The sequence below is a fragment of the Bombina bombina genome, chromosome 1 (genome assembly GCF_027579735.1).
Source record: "Bombina bombina isolate aBomBom1 chromosome 1, aBomBom1.pri, whole genome shotgun sequence".
NCBI classification, from domain to species: Eukaryota; Metazoa; Chordata; class Amphibia; order Anura; family Bombinatoridae; genus Bombina; species Bombina bombina.
Window position 1 is genome coordinate 200,718,348 of NC_069499.1, and position 21,231 is coordinate 200,739,578.

Sequence of the window (21,231 nt, forward strand, 5' to 3'; positions counted from 1 at the left end):
ATCTACCTTTCAGTGCTGGACTGGATTACAACACATTCAATTAATTTTTAGTTCCATGTACCTTTTTAACATTGATTTTCTTAGCTATAAGCACATTTATTGCCTCCGGGCAGGCTATAGTCATGCTTGTTAAATGGGCAAACCACAATTTGTCCAGTTTATTCATTAATAACTTCCTGGAAATATAATCTAAACTAAATGTAAAATATTGAGATATATATATATATATATATATATATATATATATATACACACACAAACATAAATATATACACACACACACATATATATATATATACACAAACAAACATAAATATACACACACACACACATATATATATATATATATATATATATATATATATATATATATATATATATATATATATATATAAAAAGCATAGTAAAGGTGAGATATGTAGTTACTCTTCATACATATGATTTTAGTTATATAGATAATTCTTCAGATGCATATTTAATGTAACTCATGTACCTACCTCCATAGCTGGTAACTGTATGTTAATCTCACGGTCTGGAGAAATTACAGTAAGTGGAACTGTGGTTGAAGTCAGACTGTCATTTTCAGTTTCGTTGCTCTAAATATGCAGGAATGAAAATTTGGTTATATTCATAAGTATTAATGTACTACTACTAATGTAGTAGTTAGACAAATATATATTCATAGAGGAATTTGCAACCTGTAGTCATAAAAATTCCCAGATTTGTATCAAGCCGTCGACTTTCTTGCATTCAACGACACCAATACGCTCACCTAAGTTCGCCTAACATCGCTGCCGCGGACCTGAATACATTCTCCAAAGTTACCAAAAAAGCAGCCAATAGAATGCGAGCTCAATCCTATTGGCTGATTGGATCAGCCAATAGGATTGAACTTCAATCCTATTGGCTGATTGCATCAGCCAATAGGATTTTTCCTACCTTAATTCCGATTGGCTGATAGAAAGGTTTCTTCAGCTCAGAGACGAAAGTCCAAAGATTCGACAGCTTGAGACACTTACAGGCCCAACTACAGGATTCATTAACATTTACAGGCCCCTGATTCAGATTGAAGAGGACTCTGTCTCACAGTTAATGCACACCGGAATAGTGGCCCTGCACGAAGCTTATGCGGACAACCCACAGCTCCTGGCCTCCTTCATCTTTGCTTCACAAACGGGAACCAAGTTGGGATGCTCTCAGGTAGTACCAACTTAGACTTTTGTCCCTTGCTTGTGGATGCAGTCACTTTACTTTGACTGCATGTGATTGTAGCATACTTATGTATGAAATATCATAATATACGAGAATGTTTTTGAATATCTCTGTAACATGTCTATTTAAAGTTGTTTTGCAAATAACCTCAATAAAAACCTAATAAAAAAAAAAAAAAAGAGTGGAATGATATTTATCGCTACCGCTCACACACTAATTGCGCTCGACTGGCTTTTTGCACACGTGTACAAATTAAAAGTATTACAAGTTGAAATGCGGTTTTTGCTTGCACGCTAACCCAACACACACAAAAAAAAACAAAGTTAGACTATTGCATGATTATATATAAGTATACACTACAGATAGAAATATCTATTTATAAATACTAAGAACATATTTCCTTACAGTAAATACACAGTTAAACACTTTATTAAATATGAATATTGCATAAATATGCTTTTACATGTTTTCAGCTACTTGACTGCAAAGGGCTCCACTGTATATATACAGGGAGTGCAGAATTATTAGGCAAGTTGTATTTTTGAGGATTAATTTTATTATTGAACAACAACCATGTTCTCAATGAACCCAAAAAACTCATTAATATCAAAGCTGAATAGTTTTGGAAGTAGTTTTTAGTTTGTTTTTAGTTATAGCTATTTAGGGGGATATCTGTGTGTGCAGGTGACTATTACTGTGCATAATTATTAGGCAACTTAACAAAAAACAAATATATACCCATTTCAATTATTTATTTTTACCAGTGAAACCAATATAACATCTCAACATTCACAAATATACATTTCTGACATTCAAAAACAAAACAAAAACAAATCAGTGACCAATATAGCCACCTTTCTTTGCAAGGACACTCAAAAGCCTGCCATCCATGGATTCTGTCAGTGTTTTGATCTGTTCACCATCAACATTGCGTGCAGCAGCAACCACAGCCTCTCAGACACTGTTCAGAGAGGTGTACTGTTTTCCCTCCTTGTAAATCTCACATTTGATGATGGACCACAGGTTCTCAATGGGGTTCAGATCAGGTGAACAAGGAGGCCATGTCATTAGATTTTCTTCTTTTATACCCTTTCTTGCCAGCCACGCTGTGGAGTACTTGGACGCGTGTGATGGAGCATTGTCCTGCATGAAAATCATGTTTTTCTTGAAGGATGCAGACTTCTTCCTGTACCACTGCTTGAAGAAGGTGTCTTCCAGAAACTGGCAGTAGGACTGGGAGTTGAGCTTGACTCCATCCTCAACCCGAAAAGGCCCCACAAGCTCATCTTTGATGATACCAGCCCAAACCAGTACTCCACCTCCACCTTGCTGGCGTCTGAGTCGGACTGGAGCTCTCTGCCCTTTACCAATCCAGCCACGGGCCCATCCATCTGGCCCATCAAGACTCACTCTCATTTCATCAGTCCATAAAACCTTAGAAAAATCAGTCTTGAGATATTTCTTGGCCCAGTCTTGACGTTTCAGCTTGTGTGTCTTGTTCAGTGGTGGTCGTCTTTCAGCCTTTCTTACCTTGGCCATGTCTCTGAGTATTGTACACCTTGTGCTTTTGGGCACTCCAGTGATGTTGCAGCTCTGAAATATGGCCAAACTGGTGGCAAGTGGCATCTTGGCAGCTGCACGCTTGACTTTTCTCAGTTCATGGGCAGTTATTTTGCGCCTTGGTTTTTCCACACGCTTCTTGCGACCCTGTTGACTATTTTGAATGAAACGCTTGATTGTTCGATGATCACGCTTCAGAAGCTTTGCAATTTTAAGAGTGCTGCATCCCTCTGCAAGATATCTCACTATTTTTGACTTTTCTGAGCCTGTCAAGTCCTTCTTTTGACCCATTTTGCCAAAGGAAAGGAAGTTGCCTAATAATTATGCACACCTGATATAGGGTGTTGATGTCATTAGACCACACCCCTTCTCATTACAGAGATGCACATCACCTAATATGCTTAATTGGTAGTAGGCTTTTGAGCCTATACAGCTTGGAGTAAGACAACATGCATAAAGAGGATGATGTGGTCAAAATAAAAAAAATGAAATAATGTGGTTGCATAAGTGTGAACACCCTATTATAACAGGGGCTGTAGCTGTGTTTAGAATTGAGCAATCACATTCAAAATCATGTTAAATAGGAGTCAGTACACACCTGCCATCATTTAAAATACCTTTGATTAACCCCAAATAAAATTCAGCAGTTCTAGTAGGTCTTTCCTGACATTTTCTTTTTTTTAAAAATATGTTTTTATTGTTATTCAACAAGACAAGTACATATACATTCTGGTAGTAACCACATACATAAACGAAACAGGGTACATCATAATACATGGGTTACACTTTCCCAAAACAACGTGATACTCTCAATCAAATATCATACCTCATCTATATTGAGATTTATTTTAATTAAAGAAACAATCATGTCACAATAATCAAACAATCTAAACACACTTCTCTTACTAAACCTATACCACAATTAAAACCTTTTTGTGGTTAAATCCCTAAAAATTAATGCATAACTCTTATTAAATCGGTTATATCAATTTACCTTGACTGATATATCTAACTACTACTTATCTATCCTGACCTACTACTAACCGTGTTTACAAAGCACTACCTAAGCCAAGTATCTCGAAAAAAAAAACAAAAAAAAAAAACGAACACACACAGAACACTCCGACATCCAACATTCCCCTACGACCCTTATCTTATCCGATCTCCAACCCCCTCATGGTGCTTCACTATTACACCATACACTGGGAAAATGACCAGCCAACACTTGTAATTGCACATACTCGGTATCCCTAAAAGGTTTAGTCAATCTAATTTGAGTTTCCACTGGAAATGACAAAATAAATGTTTTCCATTGGTTAAAAAATAATGCTAACTTTCTCTCTGTGGCATCTCGAAGATTCCATTGTTCGAGTGTAAAATGCGCAATCAACGCATTCTTAAGCTCCTTTACACTAGGGGCAATTTTAGCTTTCCACGCTTTTAATATCATATTACGACCCAAAAATATGATCAGATTGATTAATTTACGGTTCTGTGGAGTTGTCTGTGCTTTTACTAAAAAAAATATTTCCGTTGCCTGTAGATGATACTCTAATTTCAGAGTGGTCTGCATCCAATATACTACTTTAGACCAAAATTGACTAATCTTTGGACAGGCCCAAAAACAATGTAATAGATCCGCCCTAGAGGAAGAGCATTTAGGGCATACATTAGGGCATACCAGTTCGCCAATCTAATTGGTGTTAAATATGTCATAAAGGATAATTTCACCTGTGTCTCCCTCCAAGTAGTCACCACCCAGCTTTGTCCAACTATTTTGAAAGTGTCCTCAATAGCCTGAGAGTTTATCTCAGGGAAAAATGTATTCCATTTCGCGGCTATATATTCTCTTTGAGCAACCGATGGCTCTTGATTTAACAGACTATAAAAAGGAGCTATAGAGTAGAAGCCATTTTGAAAATTATTGATTTTAGTTTGCAATTCTGCCAAAGACCATTCCGATCCATAATTTTGCTTAAGTTCGAATATAAAGTGCCTTACTTGCAAATATGTGTAAAAATCTTTGTTCTCAAGACCGAAAAGATGAATTAACTCGGTAAAAGTTAATGGAACAAGATCAAAGTCTAGCATTTGTGTGACATATACCAATCCTTTAAAGAACCAATTTCTAAAAACTTTATCTGTCATTCCTTGGGCAAAATTGGGGTTACCTGTAATAGATAGATAATTAGAGACATAGGGCGAGCACTTTACAAGGGTGCAAACTTTTTGCCATGCTAGAATAATATATCTATATGTTTTGAGAACAAAGAGTGTTGATGGAAGCGCCGTCATTGGACAATGAAGACTAGCATCCAAGCGAAATGGCGCTACTAGGGCAGATTCCCAGGCCATAGCCGCAACCTGGTCCCATTTTGTTAGCCAATCTACCGCGATTTTTACGCGTGCTGCCAAACTATATAGTTGTAGATCGGGGAGAGAAAGTCCAGCCGCTTCTTTATTACACATAAGACGCGAAACAGAGATACGTGGTCTAGCGCCCCTCCAAATTAGTTTAGAATAAGCCTTATTGTAATTATTTATATCTGTCTTATGTATGGGTATTGGGATATTTTGTATAAGGTAAAATAATTTGGGAAAAATTTTAGTTTTTATAAGTGTAACTCTAGCTATTAATGAAATGGGTAGATTTATCCAACCCTCCATCTTCCTTTTGCATTCTAAGAAACATTTACCAAAATTTAGATTATACCAGTCATCTGGATTAGTACTTAATTTAATACCAAGATAAGTTATTTGTGAAGTTTCTGTAAACGGGTGTCTAACATGTTGCTCTCTTTTATTTAACCATAATAATTCAGATTTAGCGAGGTTGATTTTGTACCCAGAAATAGAGCCGAATAATTCTATTGATTCTAGTAACAAAGCAAGATTTCGGTCAATATTACTCAAACATACAAGAACATCATCCGCGTACATTAACAATACTAATCTCTGATCTCCGATACGAATCCCATCCAATTGTTGTCGAAGCAGAATCGCAAGCGGTTCCAACGATAAATTGAACAACAATGGAGATAGAGGGCATCCCTGACGCGTACCTCATTGTAAAATCATACGTTGTGATATTTGACCATTAATTAATAGTGTTGAAATAGGGGAGGAATATATTAATTGAATAAAATTATGGATATGTCCAGAAATGCCAAATTGTTCTAATGTAAAAAAAAGATGTTTCCATACGATCGAACGCCTTTTCGGCGTCAAGTGTTAATAAGGCTAAATCCGGTACGTCTCTACGGCTTGTCGCTCTAAATTTGTTCCAGACGAAATCTAAAAGTGTCAAAACCTTTCGCAAATTTTTAGAAGGATTCCGCCCTGCCATAAAACCGGATTGATCTTCGTGAATAATTGGCCCTAAACATGATTTCAATCTTTTTGCTAAAACAGACGCTAATAATTTATAATCTGTGTTTAAAACGGAAATTGGCCTATATGATTCTGGAAGATCTAATTCTTTATTTTTTTTGGGAATCAGGGATATTACCGCGGCTTCAAAATAAGGAGAACATTTATTATTTCCCACAAAATAAAAGTTAAACAGCTTCTTGAGGGCTGAAATAATGTTGGGTTGAACAATGCTATAAAATTCGATGGGGAGGCAGTCTGGACCAGCTGCCTTATTTGTTTTAGCAGCTTTAATTGCTCCAGAAATTTCTTCCTCTTCAATCGGCTTATTAAGATCCGCCAAGGTTTCTGGAGAGATTTTAGGAATCTCAATTTTATCCCAAAAACCTTTCTGTCTAGCTACTGGATATTCTTCGGCTCTGTAAAGCTTGGTAAAGTAATCATAGAAAGTTTTAATAATATCTGAATTATTGGTAAACCTGTGTGAGTTAGATCTAATGGCCGTTATTATGTTCCGATGCGTTTTTTTTCGTTAATCTGGCCAAAAATTTGGCAGATCTGCCGGCAAAGCCGCCATACAAAGCTTTTTGCCTCTGCAGTTCTAACACAGTCCTTTGTTTAATAAACACATCTCTCGTAGTATTGGCATCTATATATTTTTGCCATTTATCATTCCTATGATCACTCATATATGCTCTATACGTGTTTTTTACTTGATTACTCAGCTGTAACTCTTGTTGTCTAGTTTTTTTTTTGAGTTTGCACATGTATTCCTTAATTTGGCCTCTCAAAACGGCTTTCGCCGCTTCCCAGTATATCTCCGGTCTGTCTTTATGAGTTTTGTTAAAACTCTCATATTCTCTCCATTGATTATTCAATGAGTTTTTAAAATTAACATTATTCACTAAATATTTGGGGAAAAAGATAGTTTGATTGTTGTTTATTTGTATGTGAGAAACGTTGAGTGATAAAGTAATCACCGCATGATCAGAAATTGTTATATCTCTGATGTCTGCTTTCCATTCTAACCCGGTCATAGATTCTGCAACCAAAAAGAAATCTATTCTGGAGAGAGATTGCTTTCCTTTTGCTAAACATGTAAAGGCTCTTAAATCAGGGTTTTGTATGTGCCAGATATCTCATAGTCCCAGTTGTGCACAAAATTTTTGAAGAATACAAGTCTTTCTATCGCGAGTACAGCTATTACCTTTATTCAATCTATCGAGAATAGGGTCTGCCAATAGGTTGAAGTCACCTGCCACTATCAGGTTTTGGCCTATGTACTTATGTAGCTGAGATATCATCTTGTCCCAAAATGACTTATCAACTTTATTAGGCCCGTATATGTTGCACAACACATAGCGGATTTTATTAATTGTACTTTCTATGATTAGGAAACGCCCTTCGCGATCCACAAAAGTAGATTCAATTTTATACTCCAAATCTTTATTAAAAAGAATAGCCACTTCTCTTTTATGCGCATTATATGGGGCAGCAATTACCTCCCCCACCCAGTTAGTCTGCAGTTTCATAGATTCCAGATTATTTAAATGAGTCTCTTGCAGGAAGGCCAAATCTGGTTTCAGTTTTGCTAAAAGCTTAATTATGGCTTTCCTCTTTATTGGGGAGTTTATGCCCCCCACGTTCCACGAAACCAAATTAAGAGTCCCTAACATGAATCTTTACCCTAAGAGACCTTACCATATGACCCATATAAGCCATACAATTACATTATAATACATCCTCAATTTGAATAATAAACTTCTAAGCAGCTTTCAATATTCTCTATAAAGTTTTCTCAAGGTATACCCATTTTTTTGCATAAAGATCTCGCCTCTTCACTATTATTCACAACATATGATGTTCCTGCCTTGTGAATTAGAAGTCTAGCTGGGTATACTAACCTAATATTACATTCTGCCTTCAAGAATTTATCAAAATAGGGGGACATTTCTTTTCTCTTAATCCTTGTTTCCACCGAAAAATCTTGAAAAATTGCAATTCTATGTGATTTGATATTCAAGGAATTAAGTTTCCGATAGTGGTTCAAAAATATCACTTTGTCTTGATAGTTGACAAATTTAAAGATAAACGGCCTCATCTTAAAAGTATTATTATTTTCTCTAAGTGTCCCGATTCTATGCGCTCTTTCTATCAAAAATGGTGTGGAAGGGGGAGGAATCAGGAGTGCCTGCGGCAGAGTGACGGAGACGAAATGTAATAGATCTTGAAATTCAGCTGTTTCAGGTAGGCCTATCACTCGCAAGTTATTGCGCCTTGACCTGTCTTCAAGGTCCTCTAAACGAGTCTGTAACTGAGTGATGGCCTTATCCTGAACAGCTGCTACCGCATCCGCAGCGTTCATTCTGTCCTCTAGATCAGACACTCTCGTCTCCACCTCCTCCATTCTAGTGGTGAATTGCCTAATCTCACATGTAAGGATAGAGATCTCAGATTTAATTTCCTGTTTGACTAATTCAAGGTGTGGGGCCATCATTTTTGCCACTTCAGCGGCAAACTCTGACATATCATTAAAAAGATTTAAAGCGTTTCGATCCTGCGAGGTATCATGAGACGCTTCTGTATTTCTAGAATTCGTTTTCTTGTCTTTCTGTTTAGGTGGCATTATCGGAGAAGAATTTTTTTGTTGAGAAATGAACCTCTCCATTCAAATCAAAATAAGTGTGAAATGTGCTATTTATTGGGACCAATATGTGACTGTGTATGTATATAGTGACGCTCAGTGCAGCACCCCACGAACAATAGTGTGAAAGAAGGTAAATACGATAGGTCACTTGTGCAAAAAAAAAAAAAAGGCGAAAAAATTCAAATTCAATTTGTGCCTCAGTGCAGCACCCCACAAGCAATAGTGTAAAAAAAAAGTGAATACGCTGGATCACTTGTGAAAAAAAAAAGGAGAAAAAAATCAAATACAATATGTGCATACAAGTTAAATTAGGCCAGAGACGGCAGCTTCAGTGAATTCTGTCAAAAAATGTGAATTCGGTGTTTCTCAGACCACTCTGAGAGACAAGACAAAGTGAAAAAAAAAAAAAAAATTATATATAGAGAGGAACTTAAAATCAGCTCCTTTACCTTGATCAAATAAGCGATTTCAATACAATACTTTCATAAATTATAACAAGCGATCAGATATACCCCTGATCTCGCTTCCTCTTTCAGTAGCCCTTAGATGTGTTTATTCCTTCATCTTTAGTCAGTGTAGTTTTGATACTGTCTTAAGGTCACTGTTTATTGAGCAATTTATATACGGCTAATATCACCTACGAAGAGTTAAACAATATATCTACCTAATAGATGTATAAATCTAACAGTGTGATATTCTATAAATGCTGATATGTTGATACTTCCCCACCTGGGTTTGCCAATCTGTTACCTTGAAATACTTAATAAACAAACACAAAAAACAAGGCAAACATCAAAACCTAAGAAAACCAAAAAAAAAGAAAACACAAAAGGCTTAAATAAACTTGTATAACTTTGTCAGTAGCTGAAAAAGAAAGATTCTCATACATATATATGAAGTAGTAATTCAAGGCATATAATGTATATACTTATAAGTTTCGAAAAGCTTCTGAAACCACTGTATCTATTAGACTTTTCTATGTAAGGAAAACTTTGTCCCCACACAGTGTATTTCTAAACGGAGCCGGTTTTAAAGTACCACTGCCAACATAATCTTATCCCAACAGCATATTTGAAGTCCGGTGTAACTGATTACCAACAGCTCCGGTTTTCATTCAGTTCAGAAGACACAAAGGGGCACCTGTATGATTTTATAGGGGCAAATCTATGTCCGGTGGGATTCTGTAACAGGGCCAAGCAAAGTTTAAACACTAAAAGTACTGTGAATAGCTCCGCATGATGGTTCAGGTGCGGGCACTGGAGGTTATGAGATTATGGATTGCTGATATTTTACCTCCTTATCCCCCACTCACATAGCTCCAGACACAGCCCCAACTTTTGCAGCTCCTGAGGGAATAAAGAGCCTTCGCTTCTCACAAATTCTCAAGCTTAGCTTCGGATTCCCAGCACAATACTTTTTTACTTTTTGTCCCAGGGAACTCCTTATGGTCTGCACTGGGAATATTATCTGTAGTGATGCTTCGTCTATACACGCCTGAAATAGCGTGTCTACAGAGCGATGCAATATTTATCAGGTTTTCAACTGCCGATCAGCACAAATTTCTATGGCTGCCAAGAAAATACAAACTCCCCGCTCCACACAAAAACTTAACTTTAGTCCTGGAGCCCCGATACAGGTCTTCTTCCAAGGCGCCTCATATGGTGACGTCACACTGAGCTCCGTTCCAGTAGATCACCACTCCTGCCTTGACACCTGGGGGACGCGGGGAATGTCCTCTCCCCTCGCAGAGCCAATTGCTCCAATTAGCGTTTTCGCCTCAGCGGCAACCAAATGCCAAGTGCCCCCGATTGAGCGCACAGAGTCCTCCGGTCGTCAAACCACGGTGGAGAGAACCCCTCTACTTAGCCAAGCAGCCACTTGTCAAGAGGGTCCTAAACGATCAGCAACCATCAGCCCCCTCAATTCCAGCCAAGCCGCCGGTGGCCACCCAGGGAGTTTGTGGTAAGTGAAGAGGCGGGGTGATATTCGTGTGTCCGTGTATTCTCTGTACCTCCAGAAAATACAAGCTTTAACCCAGCAAGAAATAGAGGTACAGTGCTTTAGCAGCCCAGCAGAGTTTTATGCCAGGTAAGGACTTCCCGCCGAGATCCGCAGGACAGCGGATCAAGCACAAGTACAGGCCCAAATATAACAGATCAGGGCAACGTACACTTCAGCAGAGTGGAGAGTGATACAGCTCCAAACACAGAGCAACAAAGCGGACGGTAGCAGCCACCTGCACGCTACCTGCTCGCTCCGCCCCCAAACGGAAGTCCTGACATTTTCTTAGTCACAACCTACAGCAAAAGCCATGGTTCACAGAGAGTTTCTCAAGCATCAGAGGGATCTCATTGTTAAAAGGTATCAGTCAAAAGAACGGTACAAAAGAATTTCCAAGGCATTAGATATACCATGGAACACAGTGAAGACAGTCATCATCAAGTGGAGAAAATATGGCGCAACAGTGACATTACCAAGAACTAGACGTCACTCCAAATTTGATGAAAAGAGGAGAAAACTGGTCTGGGAGGCTGCCAAGAGGCCTACAGCACCATTAAAGGAGCTGCAGGAATATCTGGCAAGTACTGGCTGTGTGGTGCATGTGACAACAATCTCCCGTATTCTTCATATGTCTGGACTATGGGGTAGAGTGGCAAGACGGAAGCCTTTTCTTACGAAAAACACATCCAAGCCCAGCTAAATTTTGCAAAAACACATCTGAAGTCTCCCAAAAGCATGTTCCAAAAGGTGTTCTGGTCTGATTAAACCAAGATTAAACTTTTTGGCCATAATTCCCAAAGATATGTTTGGCACAAAAACAACACTGCATATAACCAAAAGAACACCATATCCACAGTGAAGCATTTTGGTGGCAGCATCATGCTTTGGGCTGTTTTTCTTCAGCTGGAACTGGGGCATTAGTGAAGGTAGAGGGAATTATGAACAGTTCCAAATACCAGAGAATATTGGCATAAACTTTTAGGCTTTTAGGAACTTCATCTTTCAGCATAACGCCCCAGCATACATCCAAATCAACAAAGGAATGACTTCACCAGAAGAAGATGCCCTCACAATCTGAAATATTTAGAGTGTTTTTGCAAAGAAGAGTGGGCAAATCTTGCCAAGTCAAGATGTGTCATGCTGAAAAACTCATACCCAAAAAGACTGAGTGCTGTAATAAAATCAAAGGGTGCTTCAACAAAGTATTAGTTGCAACCATATTATTTTAGTTTTTTATTTCTACTTCCCTGCACCTAAAAGATTTCAGTTTGTTTTGCAATTGAGTTGTACAGTTTATAGGTCACATTAAATGTGGAAAAAGTTCTGAAATGATTTATCTTTGTCTTATTTTTTTTACATCACAGAAACCTGACATTTTAACAGGGGTGTGTAGACTTTTTATGTGTATATATATATATATATATATATATATATATAAATATATATATATATATGTCTTTATATGTATACGTATTTATGTGTTTTTTATGTGTATATATGTCTGTAAATACATATATAAAAATATAAATACATATGTACACACATATAAACAAATATATATATATATATATATATATATACAGGGAGTGCAGAATTATTAGGCAAATGAGTATTTTGACCACATCATCCTCTTTATGTATGTTGTCTTACTCCAAGCTGTATAGGCTCGAAAGCCTACTACCAATTAAGCATATTAGGTGATGTGCATCTCTGTAATGAGAAGGGGTGTGGTCTAATGACATCAACACCCTATATCAGGTGTTCATAATTATTAGGCAACTTCCTTTCCTTTGGCAAAATGGGTCAAAAGAAGGACTTGACAGGCTCAGAAAAGTCAAAAATAGTGAGATATCTTGCAGAGGGATGCAGCACTCTTAAAATGGCAAAGCTTCTGAAGCGTGATCATCGAACAATCAAGCGTTTCATTCAAAATAGTCAACAGGGTCGCAAGAAGCGTGTGGAAAAACCAAGGCGCAAAATAACTGCCCATGAACTGAGAAAAGTCAAGCGTGCAGCTGCCAAGATGCCACTTGCCACCAGTTTGGCCATATTTCAGAGCTGCAACATCACTGGAGTGCCCAAAAGCACAAGGTGTACAATACTCAGAGACATGGCCAAGGTAAGAAAGGCTGAAAGACGACCACCACTGAACAAGACACACAAGCTGAAACGTCAAGACTGGGCCAAGAAATATCTCAAGACTGATTTTTCTAAGGTTTTATGGACTGATGAAATGAGAGTGAGTCTTGATGGGCCAGATGGATGGGCCCGTGGCTGGATTGGTAAAGGGCAAAGAGCTCCAGTCCGACTCAGACGCCAGCAAGGTGGAGGTGGAGTACTGGTTTGGGCTGGTATCATCAAAGATGAGCTTGTGGGGCCTTTTCGGGTTGAGGATGGAGTCAAACTCAACTCCCAGTCCTACTGCCAGTTTCTGGAAGACACCTTCTTCAAGCAGTGGTACAGGAAGAAGTCTGCATCCTTCAAGAAAAACATGATTTTCATGCAGGACAATGCTCCATCACACGCGTCCAAGTACTCCACAGCGTGGCTGGCAAGAAAGGGTATAAAAGAAGAAAATCTAATGACATGGCCTCCTTGTTCACCTGATCTGAACCCCATTGAGAACCTGTGGTCCATCATCAAATGTGAGATTTACAAGGAGGGAAAACAGCACACCTCTCTGAACAGTGTCTGGGAGGCTGTGGTTGCTGCTGCACGCAATGTTGATGGTGAACAGATAAAAACACTGACAGAATCCATGGATGGCAGGCTTTTGAGTGTCCTTGCAAAGAAAGGTGGCTATATTGGTCACTGATTTGTTTTTGTTTTGTTTTTGAATGTCAGAAATGTATATTTGTGAATGTTGAGATGTTATATTGGTTTCACTGGTAAAAAATAAATAATTGAAATGGGTATATATTTGTTTTTTGTTAAGTTGCCTAATAATTATGCACAGTAATAGTCACCTGCACACACAGATATCCCCCTAAAATAGCTATAACTAAAAACAAACTAAAAAATAAAAACTACTTCCAAAACTATTCAGCTTTGATATTAATGAGTTGTTTGGGTTCATTGAGAACATGGTTGTTGTTCAATAATAAAATTAATCCTCAAAAATACAACTAATAATTCTGCACTCCCTGTATACTGTATATACTGTGTGTGTGTATATATATATATATATATATATATATATATACACACACACACACACACACACACACACACACACATACATTTTCACTGCTGGGCCACTCATAAAATCTAGCCTTAGAGAGAACACTGCTACTAAATACTATAATGTTGCTTACTGTAGAGCGCCCCCTAGCATTATGGTAATACAGCACAGGGAGCTCTTTATCAGAATATAGATACTCATTTTCACTACACAACTTACAAAGGTCACGTCCAATGATGAATACACTCTGTTGAGGTTTGCTGTCAGTTCTGTTCCCCAGTCTCTTGGATAGTGAAAAAGAAAGCTGTCCTTTGAATTTGTTTCAGAGTATGGAGTTAATACAATACTCTGTGACTCTTCATGAGAACCTTTCACTGTTAATGCCAGTTCTTGTTTCTCTAAAAAATTAAATAAATATTGGAAAATATGAGAATAAATCATGGAAAGGCATTCTATTAACCTAAAAATCAACAGATTAATATTTGTATATACTGGGAACTCTTGCACATGCTCAGTAGGATCTGATCCCTCAAAAAATGTGCACATGAAAAAGCTGGAAGTAAACTGGAGAATTTTTTTTTAATTGCATGATCTATCTGAAGTATGAAAGTTTAATTTTTTTTTGTTTTTTGTCCCTTTAACAAAACATTAACAATCCATAGCAAGCTTCAAACAGCAAAAAATAATAATAATAATAAAAAAAAATGAAATAGACTTCATGAGAAACTTTATCAAAGAACATATTATCTGAAGGGCTTTTGGGTTCTTGGTTCTGCTTGAAGAAAACTGCTTGAAGAAATGTTTTATAATTTTGTATAAATTTATGTTATGGTAACTTCGGAATTTGGGGATTGTTTTATACCTTTCAGCTGCACAGAGCACTATGCATTATAATTATTATAATCATTTATGTGCAATGCTCTACTCAAGCAAATTATCCACTTCTGAAAAATATAACATTTGGGACATGAATTAAGTTAGAAAAAGTCACTGTCACCCTTTGTAAACCACCCTGCCAATCACCCTATAAGGCTTATTCTATGATTCACACTGTTAACAAAATATTTTAAAGCAATCTCTGTCCAAAACAATCAATATTCTAGACATGTTTTCTCTGTCATGAAATCTGCTTTTGTCAGCCATACTGCTAGGCAAACCTGCCACACATGCACGCGTTGGCAAACTAACAATATATGGCCCCCAGTCAAACTATCAAAATTCCAGTCCACAAACACCTTATGTAAGCTCTGGGTTTATTTGGTGCCTTTTCTAAGCCATTCCAATCAATTTACAACAGTTTTTGTTTGAATTTGTAAAATCACTCAAATGTTACAATCACTTAGATTACAAGTTTTGCGTTGTGGCTTGTAACGCTGAAAATATGGCATTTTCAGTGTTAAAACAGCACCGCAGCTATTACAAGTCTTGTCTGTATAGCTGTACCACACACCTTTTAGCCTGTAACGCAACGTCAGTCCTGCACACGTAAAAATTATGTTTTTTCATGGGATTCTAATAGCGCCGGTATTACGAGTTTTGGGTTCTGGCTAAAAAGTGAGCGTTACAGCCTAAAATGGCAAGATATGTACTGCCATCTAAAGTCAGTAGTTATGAGTGTTACGCTACAAAGCTGTAACATAAAACTCATAACTAAAGTTTTACAAAGTGCACTAACACCCATAAACTACCTATTAACCCCTATACAGAGGCCCTCCCACATCGCAAACACTATAATAAATTTATTAACCCCTAATCTGCCGCTCCCGGCATCGCCGCCACTAAAAAAATGTATTAACCCCTATTCCGCAACATTGTCGCCACTATAATAAACTTATTAACCCCTAAACTGCCGCCCTCCCGCATCGCAAACACTATTTAAATATTATTAACCTGTAATCTGCCATCTGTTTGTATGGGCATTGCCCTTTAAAAGGGAATTTAGCTATTTTACTGCCCAGACCCTAAACTAAAAAATAAAACCCACCCAATAAACCCTTAAAAAAACACTAACCCCCTGACGATCCACTTACAGTTTTTGAAGTCCCGCTTGAAGGATCTGCGAAGTCATCATCCATGCGGCAAGAAGTCTTCATCCAGGCGGCCTCTTCTATCTTCATCCAGCCAGCGAAGTCCTCATCCAGGTGGAAAGAAGTCTTCATCCAGGTGGCCTCTTTTATCTTCATCCAGCCGGCGCGGAGCGGGTCCATCCTGAAGACATCCGGTGCACAGCATCCTATTCATACGGTCGTACACTGAATCTTCAATGCAAGGGACGCGATTCAAGATGGTGTCCCTTGCATTCCTACTGGCTGAAAAATTTGAATCAGCCAATAGGAATTAGGGCTGCTAAAATCCTATTGACTGTTCAAATCAGCCAATAGGATTTAAACAGCTCTCATTCTATTGGCTAATTCAAATTAGCCAATAGAATGAAAGCTGCTTAAATCCTATAGTTTGAGGGGTGTGGGTTTGTATAGTGTTAGGGGGTGTTTGTATTTTTTTTGAGTAAAAGAGCTGTTTATCTCAGGGCAATGCCCTACAAAAGGCCCTTTTAAGGGTCCCCCAAAAGGCAATTTTAAGGGCTCTTGGTAGTTTATTCTAGAGTAGTTTTCTCTTGTAAGATGTATCGAGTCCACGGATTCATCCATACTTGTGGGATATTCTCCTTCCCTACAGGAAGTGGCAAAGAGAGCACCCACAGCAGAGCTGTCTATATAGCTCCTCCCTTAGCTCTGCCCCCCAGTCATTCTCTTTGCCTGCTTAACTGCTAGGAAGGGTAAAGTGAGTGTGGTGACAAAAATGTTAGTTTTTATTTTCTCATGCAAAAGTTTGTTATTTTAAATGGTACCGGTGTGTACTATTTATTCTCTGGCAGAAAAGGGATGAAGATCTCTGCAAGGAGGATGATGATCTTAGCATTTTGTAACTAAGATCCACTGCTGTTCTCACAAGGGCTGAAGAGTACAGGAAAACTTCAGTTGGGGGAACAGTTTGCAGGCTAAACTGCATTAAGGTATGTTCAGTCTATTTTTTTCTAGACAGACTGTGTTATTTCTAGAAAAGGTTAGCAATATCCCCATGAGGGAAAGGTAAGCTGTATTCAGTAAAAGAGGAATCCAAGCTTGCATAAACGGCTCATAGTTACTGGTGACACTAATAGGAAAAAACGTTTTGGTTTAATTACAAATATAACATTTTTTGAGGGACTTTAAGGGGTCTTTGTGGCTTGTTTAAGGGTTATTAACGCACATGGCTAGTTTAAGAAACACTCTGTGGTGTTTCTTTTAGGCCCCATAACATCGAGTGAGGTGGGAGGGGCCTGCACAGTTTATTTACCTCAGAAGCATCCAGCTACTTCTCCAGAGATTCCTGCTGTATTTGAGGGCTGTAAAGAGGTTTTTTTCCCCACAAATCGTTCCTAAAGGGCAGGTAGGCGCCACAGCAGAGCTGTGGCAAGGTGCTGAACGTAATTTTACCGGTTTCGAAGTATTTTCAATCCGGTTTTTACATTAAGGGGTTAATTGTTTATTTGCATAGTGGTCCAAAGTTACTAAGGCTTTATGATGCTACTGTAAAAATTTCATTTTTTTTACTGCTTTTTTACACTGTTTTGCAGAGTTTGTGTAGCTTTTTTTCTCTTAAAGACACAGTACCGTTTTTGTTTAAAGTGTTATTTACTTTGATTAAAGTGTTTTCCAAGCTTGTTTGTTTCATTACTAGCCTGTTTAACATGTCTGACACCAAGGAAAATCCTTGTTCTATGTGTTTAGAAGCCATTTTGAAACCCCCTCTTAGAATGTGTCCCACTTGCACTGATATGTCTATAAATTATAAAGAGCATATTTTAGCACTTAAAAATATTGCAATAGATGATTCTCAGTTAGAAGGAAATGAGAGTTTAGCATCTAGCTCTCCCCAAGTTTCACAACCAGTAACGCCCGCACAATTGACGCAAAGTACCTCTAATGCGTCGAATTCGTTTACTTTACAAGACATGGCCATAGTTATGAATAAAACACTCACAGAGGTTTTCTCTAAACTGCCTGGTTTACAAGGAAAGCGTGACAGCTCTGGGTTAAGAACAAATGCTGAGCCGTCTGACCCTTTAGTAGCCGTATCCGATATACCCTCACAATGTTCTGAAGTAGGGGTAAGGGATTTGTTATCTGAGGGAGAGATTTCTGATTCAGGAAAGACACTCCCTCAGACAGATTCTGATATGACGGCCTTTAAATTTAAGCTTGAACACCTCCGCTTATTGCTCAAGGAGGTATTAGCTTCTCTAGACGATTGTGACCCTATAGTGGTCCCAGAGAAATTGTGTAAAATGGACAGATACTTAGAGGTTCCTGTTTACACTGATGTTTTTCCAGTCCCTAAGAGGATTGTGACTATTGTTACTAAGGAGTGGGATAGACCAGGTATTCCGTTCGCTCCCCCTCCTGTTTTTAAGAAAATGTTTCCCATATCTGACAGCATACAGGACTCGTGGCAGACTGTTCCTAAAGTGGAGGGAGCTATTTCTACTCTTGCTAAGCGTACAACTATACCTATCTAAGACAGTTGTGCTTTCAAAGATCCTATGGATAAAAAATTAGAGGGTCTCCTAAAGAAAATTTTTGTTCATCAAGGTTTTCTTCTCCAAACTATTGCATGCATTGTTCCTGTAACTACTGCAGCTGCTTTCTGGTTTGAGGCTCTAGAAGAGGCTCTCCAGGTGGAGACTCCATTAGAGGATATTATGGATAGAATTAAGGCCCTTAAGTTGGCTAATTCTTTCATTACAGATGCCGCTTTACAAATGGCTAAATTAGCGGCAAAGAATTCAGGTTTTGACATTTTAGCACGCAGAGCGTTATGGCTTAAGTCCTGGTTTGTGTCATCAAAATCTAAGTTGTTGAACATCCCTTTCAAAGGAAAGACCCTATTCGGGCCTGCACTGAAAGAAATTATTTCAGACATCACTGGAGGAAAAGGCCATGCCCTCCCTCAGGATAAAGCAAATAAGATGAGGACCAAACAAAATAATTTCGTTCCTTTCGGAACTTCAAAGGTCCCACTTCAGCTTCCCCTGCAGCAAAGCAAGAGGGGAATTCTGTCCAATCCAAGTCAGTCTGGAGACCTAACCAGGCTTAGAACAAAGGTAAACAGGCCAAGAAGCCTGCTGCTGCCTCTAAGACAGCATGAAGGGGTAGCCCCTGATCCGGGACCGGATCTAGTAGGGGCTGACTCACTCTCTTCGCTCAGGCTTGGGCAAGAGATGTTCACGATTCCTGGGCTTTAGAAATTGTGTCCCAAGGATATCTTCTGGACTTCAAAGACTTCCCCCCAAGGGGGAGATTTCACATTTCTCAATTGTCTGCAAACCAGACAAAGAGAGAGGCGTTCTTAAGCTGTGTAGAAGACCTACATACCATGGGAGTGATCCGCCCAGTTCCAAGAGCGGAACAAGGGCTAGGTTTTTACTCCAACCCGTTTGTGGTTCCCAAAAAAGAGGGAACTTTCAGACCGATCTTGGATCTCAAAATTCTAAACAAATTCCTCAGAGTACCATCTTTCAAGATGGAGACTATTCAGACTATTCTTCCTCTGATCCAGGAGGGTCAATATATGACTACCGTGGATTTAAAGGATGCGTATCTACACATCCCTATTCACAGAGATCATCATCAATTGCTCAGATTCGCCTTTCTGGACAGGCATTACCAGTTTGTGGCCCTTCCTTTCGGGTTGGCCACGGCTCCCAGAATTTTCACAAAGGTGCTAGGGTCCCTTTTGGCGGTTCTAAGACCGCGGGGTATAGCAGTGGCGCCTTATCTAGACGACATCTTAATTCAGGCGTCGACTTTCCAGCTAGCCAAGTCTCACACGGACATAGTGTTGGCTTTTCTGAGATCTCACAGATGGAAGGTGAACATAAAAAAGAGTTCTCTCGTCCCTCTCACAAGAGTTTCCTTCCTAGGGACTCTGATAGACTCGGTAGAAATGAAAATATTTCTGACGGAGGTCAGAAAATAAAAACTTTTATTCACTTGCTAAGCTCTTCATTCAATTCCTCGGCCATCAGTGGCTCAGTGTATGGAGGTAATCGGACTCATGGTAGCGGCAATGGACATAGTTCCTTATGCCCGCCTACACCTCAGACCACTGCAACTATGCATGCTCAAACAGTGGAATGGGGATTATGCAGATTTATCTCCTCAACTGCATCTGGACCAAGAGACCAGAGATTCTCTTCTCTGGTGGTTGTCTCAGGACCACCTGTCTCAGGGAATGTGTTTCCGCAGGCCAGAGTGGCTCATAGTAATGACAGATGCCAGCCTGCTAGGCTGGGGTGCAGTCTGGAAATCCATGAAAGCACAGGGCTTATGGTCTCGGGAGGAATCTCTCCTCCCGATAAATATTCTAGAACTGAGAGCGATGTTCAATGCGCTTCAGGCATGGCCTCAGCTAGCTGCGGCCAAATTCATCAGATTTCAGTCAGACAACATCACGACTGTAGCCTATATCAATCATCAAGGAGGAACACGAAGTTCTCTAGCGATGATGGAGGTAACCAAAATAATCCGATGGGTGGAGGATCACTCTTGCCATCTCTCAGCAATCCATATCCCAGGGGTAGAGAACTGGGAGGCAGATTTCCTAAGTCATCAGACTTTTCATCCGGGGGAGTGGGTGCTCCATCCGGAGGTATTTGCCCAGCTGACTCAGCTATGGGGCACACCAGAATTGGATCTGATGGCATCCCGACAGAACGCCAATCTTCCTTGTTATGGGTCCAGGTCCCAGGATCCCCAGGCGGTACTGATAGATGCTCTAGCAGTGCCCTGGTCCTTCAATCTGGCTTATGTATTTCCACCGTTTCCTCTCCTCCCACGTCTGGTTGCCAGAATCAAGCAGGAGAGAGCTTCGGTGATTCTGATAGTGCCTGCGTGGCCACGCAGGACTTGGTATGCAGACCTGGTGGACATGTCATCTGTTCCACCGTGGACTCTGCCAATGAGGCAGGACCTTCTAATCCAAGGTCCATTCAAGCATCCAAATCTAATTTCTCTGCATCTGACTGCTTGGAGATTGAACACCTGATTCTATCAAAGCGTGGTTTCTCTGAGTCGGTCATTGATACCCTGATTCAGGCTAGAAAGCCTGTCACCAGGAAAATCTATCATAAGATTTGGCGCAGATATCTTTGTTGGTGTGAATCCAAGGGTTACTCATGGCGTAAGATTAGGTTTCCTAGAATTTTGTCCTTTGTCCAAGA

The 21,231-nt window shown here is 39.2% G+C and overlaps 1 protein-coding gene across 1 annotated transcript in view; it reads right to left on the bottom strand.

Annotated features, from left to right (window-relative positions):
* The window catches only part of LOC128645074 (cytosolic phospholipase A2 delta-like), a 183,387-nt gene that overhangs the window by 87,753 nt on the left and 74,403 nt on the right, over nt 1–21,231 (bottom strand). Inside the window, exons 8-9 of the mRNA XM_053697830.1 lie at nt 14,190–14,368; nt 498–596 (exon numbers count right to left, since the gene is read on the bottom strand). Of these exons, the coding sequence (XP_053553805.1) occupies nt 498–596; nt 14,190–14,368 (278 nt within the window). The remainder of the gene's footprint in view (nt 1–497; nt 597–14,189; nt 14,369–21,231) is intronic.